Source organism: Pteropus vampyrus, unplaced genomic scaffold, assembly GCF_000151845.1.
Source record: "Pteropus vampyrus isolate Shadow unplaced genomic scaffold, Pvam_2.0 Scaffold368, whole genome shotgun sequence".
NCBI classification, from domain to species: domain Eukaryota; kingdom Metazoa; phylum Chordata; class Mammalia; order Chiroptera; family Pteropodidae; genus Pteropus; species Pteropus vampyrus.
The window spans coordinates 981,569-989,815 of NW_011889149.1; the positions used below are offsets into that span (position 1 = coordinate 981,569).

At 49.5% G+C, this 8,247-nt stretch overlaps 2 protein-coding genes across 4 annotated transcripts in view; one reads left to right on the plus strand and one right to left on the minus strand.

Annotated features, from left to right (window-relative positions):
* The window catches only part of ISG20 (interferon stimulated exonuclease gene 20), a 12,488-nt gene extending 9,049 nt beyond the window's left edge, over positions 1-3,439 (minus strand). Inside the window, exons 1-2 of one of the 3 annotated variants that reach the window (XM_011379669.2) lie at positions 3,155-3,439; positions 2,713-2,878 (exon numbers count right to left, since the gene is read on the minus strand). In XM_011379669.2, the coding sequence (XP_011377971.1) occupies positions 2,713-2,878; positions 3,155-3,288 (300 nt within the window). In that variant the 5' untranslated portion in view covers positions 3,289-3,439. Of the gene's footprint in view, positions 1-2,623; positions 2,879-3,154 lie in introns of all 3 variants that reach the window. The other 2 variants (XM_011379671.2, XM_011379670.2) reach the window with 2 other exon arrangements.
* A 4,480-nt stretch (positions 3,440-7,919) lies between these two features.
* Positions 7,920-8,247, plus strand: part of DET1 (DET1, COP1 ubiquitin ligase partner) — a 52,216-nt gene continuing 51,888 nt past the window's right edge. The window contains exon 1 of the mRNA XM_023522965.1: positions 7,920-8,159. The gene's annotated coding sequence lies outside the window, so the exon portion shown is untranslated. The remainder of the gene's footprint in view (positions 8,160-8,247) is intronic.

Below are 8,247 nucleotides of genomic sequence, written 5' to 3' on the forward strand. Positions count from 1 at the left end.
CACTGGGCCGGGCAGAACCTCCAGCTGAGAAACAGAAGTGTTTCTGCAGCTGGACAAGGACCGGGGTGTCCTGACTCCCCGGCCAGTGCTAAAGGCTTCCAGGGAATTGCCTATATGCCCAGGCCTGGGGCCGTGAGAAGTGTTTCTCTGCTGCCTCCTGTCTCCCTGCTCTGTGATGGGGAGGGAAGTTGGGGAGGAAGCGGAGGGGTGGGGTCATGCTCGGTGGGGTCTCATTGTGGGGAGCTTCTCGCAGTGTCCCTGGGCCTCGTCGGCGCCTGAACAGACCTACTCACTTCTTTTTGCTGCCCTCCTCCTCTTCTTGGTGACTTTATGGTCTCCTCCCTCCTAACATTTCCTTCTTTCCAGTCCCGTCTGCCTCTGAGGTCTCAGGCCCTCGTAGCTGCTCCCAGGGGTCCTGACCCCTCTCCCCATTGTCATTTGTTCCTCACTCTCCTCCACAGCACGCCCTAGTCTAGTTTTCTTGAAACTGGCTTTGATCTTGCCACGCTCTTGCTCAAGAATCTTCAGTGACTTCTCTGAGTTGCAAGCACAGACTCCTCCCACCCCTCCCAAATACCACCAGCCTCACCGAGTCTTTCCAGAACCATTGTGATGGACTGCGCCTCCTTCCCACGGCCCCTCAGTATCCTCTTAGTACCTCTAGAGCACTGCGGTCCAATAGAAATCTAACATGTGTGAGCCACGTATGTGATTTTAAATCATCTAACAGCCACATTTAAAAAAGTAAAAAAGCAATAGGTTAAACTAGTTTTAAAGTTTTACGGAACCTAATATATCCAAAATATTACCATTTCAGCATGTAATCAATATAAAAAATTGGAGGCATCTTATAATTTTTTAAAATACAAGTCTTCGAAATCCTATTGGACACACACAGCTCTAGAAATTTTGAGCCCGAGTTTTGAATCCCAACCAGCTCTTCCCCATTCTGTTATGTGAACGTGTGTAAGTTCCTTAGTGTTAAGGGCTGAATTGTGTCTCCCTCCCAACCCAATTCATATGTTGAAATCCTAACCCCTAGTTCCTCAAAATGTGACTTGTTTGGAAATAGGATCTTCGCAGATGTCATTAGTTAGCATGAGGTCATACTGAAGTAGGGGGAGCCTCCTAATCTAAATAACCAGTGTCCTTATACGAAAGGGGAAATTTGGGTACAGAGACACACACACAGGTAGAATCCCATGTGAACATGAAGGCAGAGATGGGGTGATGCTTCTACAAGCCAAGGAACGCCAGAGATGGCCTGCAAACCACCAGAAGCTAGGAAGAGTCACGGAACAGACTCTACCTCACAGTCCTCAGGTGGAGCCAAGCCTGCTGACACCTTGATCTCAGACTTCTAGTCTTCAGGGCTGTGAGACAAACACCTCTGTTGTTTAAGCCACCTAGTTTGCAGTACTTTGTTACGGCGGCTGTAGCGAACCAATACACTCAGCTCAGGCGAGCCTCAGTTTCCTCGTGTGTAACATGGGGATGGCAAGGCGCACAATCATGGCAGCTAATGTTGAGTGTTCACAGAGGCACTCTCTGCAGGCATGTTCTCAGTCCTCACAATAATCATAGGAAGCTGGTACTGTTATCACCCATTTTATGGGTGGGGAAACTGGGTCCAGACAGGTTGAGTAGTTTGCCCAAGGTAACTTAACTGGATTCAAACACGAGTTAGCTCCTGAGAACCCACCCGGCAGGCCACGCGAGTGCTAGGGGAGCATCCAGCCAGCACTTCGTCAATAGTACTATTGTTGTGGCTTTTTCGCTCGCGGTGGAGCCTGCCACGGGTATGCATGTGGTGTGGGAAGTTGAGAAAAACCTCACTTCTCTTTGTTCTTGGACTTCCCCAAGCCCCACCAGCCTAGAAACCAAAGCATTCACTTGCCCTTCAAACCTTCCCAGAAGTGACTAACCCAGAGGCCATGTTTAGAGTGGTTGAGTTTGCTTTCTATTTGGTAATTTGAGAAACAGAAAGTTAAACCTAAAGAAAATATGACAACAAGCTGAAGGGCTAGATGGGGCGGGGTGGAACTCGGGACCACACACTAACCTTGAATGATGGATGATGGCCTGCTGTGGGTCCATGAGCAAGCTCTCCCCTCTGCCCAGGGGGCTCTGGCTGGTTCTCTAGGACCCGGAGGGACCCCTGGCAAGGGACCCAGCCAGTGAAGGCCTCCGCCCAGGACCTGCCCCTCATTTCCCCACAGGGCTCACCAGTGGCAGCCTGGTATAGAGGAAAGAATAGGGAGTCTAGCCCTCAAATCAGTGTGGAGAACGTCAAGTGGGGCTCTGTTTCCCTATTACAGGACCAGCAAGGGGGACCAGATGCCCCAAAGGCTGCTCCCGGATGTGAATCTGAGTCTTTCTGATGTCAGAAAGTCTTCTCAGGGATGTAATGGAGACAACAACAGGTTTCTCTGTACCCTGGTCCTCCCCACGCAGGGTTAGCAAGGAATCTTACACCGCTGGGGACATAGGTCACAGATCTGGCACCTGGAGAAGGTGCCAGTGAAGCGCGCGTGTGTGTGCGTGTGTGCGTGTGTGTGTGTGTGTGTAGGGGAGGGTGTCTGTAGTCCCCCTTGGCCTGGCTGGCAAATGGCCCCTCACTCACCTCTAGCCTGGCCACAGCGAAGGGTGTAGCCTCCTCCATGTGCCAAGGTGTGATCCCACTGACCCGGGTTCTGTAATTGGTGATCTCACCTTCAGGCCGGATGAACTTGTCATAGAGCACAGTGCCGTGGTAGTCCACGAGGCTGCAACGGGCCAAGCCGCTCTCGATGCTAAAGGGCCCCAGCCCCACCATCTCGCAGTCCATGGCCACCACCTCCATGTTACTTGCCATGCTTCTCTGGTACCCTCAGATGTGCTGGAGAGCAGGTAGCAGGAAACGCATCACTCAGGGGCCAACCAAGGCCCCAGTCGTCCTCAGCCACCACCCAGCCAGTACCCTCTCCCCTGCCCTTTATCACAAATGCCACCTGGCAAAGGGAAGTTGGCCTCTTGCCACCATGTCAGCCTTCCCAGCCTGGCAGTCCCAGGACCTCTGGTCCTGCCTGGCAGCCTCAGGACCAGAAGGCCATCTGCCCTGGCCTGCCACCCTGGAGGCACACATCGAACCCGCCATCCCAGTTCCTACCCTCACCTGCCTGCCTCCTGTGCCTCTGGTTCACGCCTGCCTCTCTGGTGCCACTTTTCAGCTATTGCAGTTCCTCTTAGCAATGACTCATCTAGGACTTCAAGCCAGGAATCTTCACTCTGTTTCAGTTTCAGGTTCATTTTCGAGTGAGGTCAGGGGCAGAAGTCTGGCACGTGGGCTGGCTGCTTTGTCTCCTTGTACTGCCGGCAGATGTGGGGAAGCTTGGTGGCTTGAGACTGGACTAACAAGGCGGCATGTCTGGCTGTCCCGCCTCTGCCCTTGTCCTCCCCCTAATCGCTCAGATGACGCTGCTGACGTGGAGGGAGTGGATTGCAACATCTTTCTTTCCTTCCTCACCCTCCGCCCACAGAATAAACATCTTTGGGATTGGAGCCGGGAAATGTCCTGCAGCTTCCGGGCCGCGACCAACTTCATGCTCTGTGAGGTTTTATGGTGCAGGAGGAGCTGGCCTTTTGGACGTCGAGGATATTAACTGGGAAGGGCAGAAGGCTGAAGTGCGAGAGGGCTAGCCCCCACTCAGCCCGGGGAAGGCAAGGAAGCAGCGAGGGGGCCCTTACAGCCTCCATTGGTTCAAGGTGCCTCAGAAATGGCCACCTGTCTGTCCTCGATGGTCTCTGCCTCCAGCTGGGCTGCCATTGTTTCGGGACAAGGAGAAGCAGGCCTGGAGGGAGCCCCCAGGCTGGCCATATTTCCTATTGGTTACTCTCCCCCTTTCTGGAACTTTGACCTCTTAGAATAGTGCCTGGTGCATAGGGAGCACTCAGTCTTTGTTGAATAAATGAGTGAGTTACAACTAGGGCAAAAACAGGATCTGCTTTCAGTGAGAAAATGGTCCATCAAATACTATGGAAAGATTCAACCATGAGCTGAGAGACCCCCATCTTGCCTCCTAGGCCAGATTCATACAGAATAAGCACTGAGCCATCGGATCTGATTGCCCCCAGTGGTCACAAAAATTTGTGGCTTCGAAAGAAATTTTCCCGGGTCCATGGTGTTTTCACCATGAGACATCCAAATTTAACAGACCTCAAAAATAAAACCAGCTAAACCATAAGGCATTGTCCCTGTTTGCTGTTCAGTTGGTTCAAATTTGAGGTCTGAGATTTTTTTTGGTTCCCATCCCTGAATGAGCAACTTTTGCTTGAATTCAGACTCTTTGGGAACTTAATGTTTCTCAAATGCATAAACGATTGTTACCCTGATTTAGGGGGAGATGAAGCAAAATTCCCTTTACGTGAACACGCGTTGAAAAAGTGACCCCCTGACTCTTCACTTGAAGTTTGGACTCCACACACACTCTGGTGATCCACACATGTCGGCGTCCCTCCCCGCTGCACATCGCCCCCTCACCCCACTTGCCTCCTCAGTCTCAGACAGGACACGTCCCACCCCTCCAATTCTTGTTCCCATGGGTCCTGAGCCTGCCCTGCGGGGGGCTCCTAATCAGCATCTTTAAGTCCTCCCTGTTTTCCTCCTTTGCTCTGTGTCCCCGACCCAGTCCTCACCTGCCGCAGTCTGCTTAGTCTTCCCGCCTCCATCTGCCTGCCCTGCCCTCAACTGTCCTTCAAATCCTAACAGATTGCATCTCCCACAATCTAACCTCTTGCACTGTTTGTCACAGCTCTTTGTTCAAGAACATATCATGATTTCCTGTTGTCAAAAGAAAAAAAGAAACCTAACCTCACTTCCTGTGCAGTTTCCAAGATCCTCTTTTCATCTGTCCCACGGGCCTTTCTGCTCTCATCCTGGACCACTATCCAACCGATCTTTCAAGTTTAAACCTAAATTCAAGGCCTTTGTGTATTCACATGGTGACCCCTCTCAAACCATCACAGGTCTTCCCTGCCTCCTTTGGAACGATTGGGTCATTTCTTAATTCATATTCACTGAGTTCTGGGCCTTAGGGCTAGAGGAGTAGAATCAGGTCTCTGCCTTCAGGTGGAAGAGACAGGTGGTCTTGCTATGCAGGTCAGCCCCTTCTCACCTCCTTCCACCACCCTGGCTTTTTCTCTGTTCCCCCAGGGCCAGGGCGCTTGCTGTCCCATCACCAAAGCTCTTCCTCCAGGTCATCTATCCACAGCTCCCTGTGCTGGCCTCTATTAAAACTGCACCTCCTACCCCCTCCCCTGGTTTCTTCTGTGGGAATTGGCACCATCTGAAAGACCATGTATTTTACGTGTTCACTTACTATTTTCCCTCCCACTCGTTTGGTTTGCTGTGGAACACTCAGCACCAAGAACCCTGCCTGGGTCATGTTGAACTTTTTCAAATATATTATGTGCTTTGAGGTGGAACACAGGCACTGGTGAGTAGCAGAGCCTAGGAAGGAAACCCTGACCCCAGCCATTGGCCAGACCGAGCCCACAAATCTCGTTGGGTCAGGTGACAGCTGCAAAGTGAGCCACTCAGGGCAAACCTCTCTGCCTTACAAGACACGTATCCTGTCACAGTTGGCCTACCTCTTGTGACAGTAGTACGTATGAGGGCTGCTACCGTGTGGCCTTCTTTGAATGTGCAGCACCAGGCACAGAGCACAGGCCAAGTGTAGGACCCATAGCAGCAGGTTTGAGACCACCCCTATAAGCACTGGCCCTTTGAAGTCCAGCTCAGCTGTGTCCAACCTCAGCTGGGCACATACTCCTAAAATGTGTACGTGAATTTTTAAATTATATATGACAGGTTGGAACCATCTCAAATAGTCGAATGTCAGCAACTTCACGTGGTTCAGCTTAATTCACGTTGAACTGTGCTAATGGAATACATTTTAAAAACAGACATAGAAAAAGAATGAGTTTAAAACATGTACCAAATAACCATGCAAAGATGGTCAACATCACCAATCTTTGGCAGACACGGTGCCTCTAGTAATTTTTATATTTTTCAGTCCAAACCTGTTCCTGAATCTGTGTAACCATCCCTTACTTGCAGTAAATTGGCTTAGTGTCACTTGTCTCGGGGTCTCTTGCTGAAGTCTTCCTATAGTCTCAATGCTTTCTGGCACAACACATTGCCATCAATCGAAACACACTCTCATGTCTCCTGCCCACAAGTTTAATGTCTTTCCCATCTTAATTAGCACTATCACACACTGTGCCCTTAACTCTTGCAGTTTGAGGTGTGACAGGTATACATGCTAGCATTTCTTTTTTCTTCTTCACAATTTCACAGATGGAGGATTTGTACTTATCATAGAAGTCAACAGACTCAGTATGCAATTATTTTCCTTTCCCTATTAGGTCGAGAACTTTTACCTTTTCACTGAAAGGAGGCACTTTATGGCTTCTCTTCAGCATATTCAAATTGCCAGCATCACTACTCTTGTGCTTGGGGGTCATTAATGAGTTATTTGATCATAAGCATGGTGGTTCTGTGGCAGTGGATCTGGTAACTGAGAGGAGCACTGCATGACTAATGGGGCAGGGGGCATCTACAGGGTGACGTTGGACGGAGATAATTCACGTGCTGGGTGGGATGGAGCAGGACAGCAATTTTATCACGCTACTCAAAATGGTACGCAATTTAAAACATTTATTTCTGGAATTTTCTATTTAATTTCGGATTGCAGTTGACTGAGGGTAAATGAAGCCATGAGTAAGGGGGGACTTACCCAAAAGAGATATTTGCACACCAGTGTTCATAGCAGCATTATTCACAATAACCAAGAGTGGGAGCAACCCAGCTCTCCATCCAGGGACGAATGGATAAACCAAACGTGGCATATACACCCAGATGAATTATTCAGGCTTAAAAAGGAAATTGTGAAACGTACAACATGGATGAACTGTGATGACATCATGCTTAGTGACATAGGCCAGTCACAGAAAGACAAATATTGTAGGATTCCATTTATCTGAGGCATCTAGTCAAATTCACGGAAATAGAAAGTAAAATGGTGGTTGCCAGGGGCTGAGGGGAGGAGGGAATGGGGAGTTAGTGTTAAATGGGTATAGAGTTTCAGTTTTGCAAGATGAAAAAGTTCTGGAGATCAGTGTGAATGTACTGAACAGCACCAAACTCTGCACTTAAAAATGGTAAAGATGATAAATTTTATGGTGTGTATTTTGCAACAATTAAAACTAAACAAATTTGAAGATGAGAGTCCATAGATTCAGAGAAAAACAAGTTAAATAAACTTGTGCTCTCTATAACAGGGCAGTTAAAAAATCTTAAACTGTACAAATTCTGTAGCTCTAGTTTCTTGCCACTTCCCAAAGTGTCCTCTTGAAAGCTGCACACCTCAAAGGCCAAACCACCCAGCAAGACTGTGTCCCGGCGTCCCCAATCCCTCCACCCAGCCACCCTCCCACCCTGGCTTGAGGATTTACAAAAAGGGCCACTTCACCAACTTTTCCAATTAAGTTTTATTCTAGAACAGTCTTACAACAATGCTGATTTAAAACCCAGGACATTTCTGGAACACCGGTAACAGCTCCATCTTCCTTCAACCCGCAGACAAAAGAATTGAAGCTACTGCTCAGCTGTGAGTTTGGCATCAGCTATCAACTCTTAAGGAACCCAGAACAAAGTCCTGGAGCCAGGCCAGCAGTGGTCAGTGACTCAGCCAGCTCCTTGCTCAGTGGACGGGGAAAGCTGCTGACCGAACGATCTGCGGCCCCGCTTGGAAGTAGTGTGGTTTCAGTAGTGTTTCTTCCTTCTTGGCCCTGCTGTTTCTCTGACAGACATAAAAAACAGTCACCTCCCGCACACATCAGAGGGATACAGAGTACACACGGGTCACACAGCGGTAGAGAGTGGAGAGAAAGATGTGAGCCCTGAACCTCCACGCTGTGTCCTCACCCTGGCCCAGTGTCCCACCTGCTGGAACAGCCAAGCAAGGACAGTTCTGTCTGGGCCGAAGCCCCTCGACCAGGTGTGACCCTGAAGAGGCTGCAACTAATCCTTCAAGGAAAACAGCAGCTCAAGCGGAACAGGGCGCTGTGTGCCGGGCATGCTGAGTGCTAGCATTTCGTCCTCTTGACGTCCCTATGAGGTAGGTCATATTATTTTCCCCATTTTATAGATGAGGGAACAGGCTCAAGAGTGAAGTCACATACTTGCTTAAGGTCTCAAAGCTATTA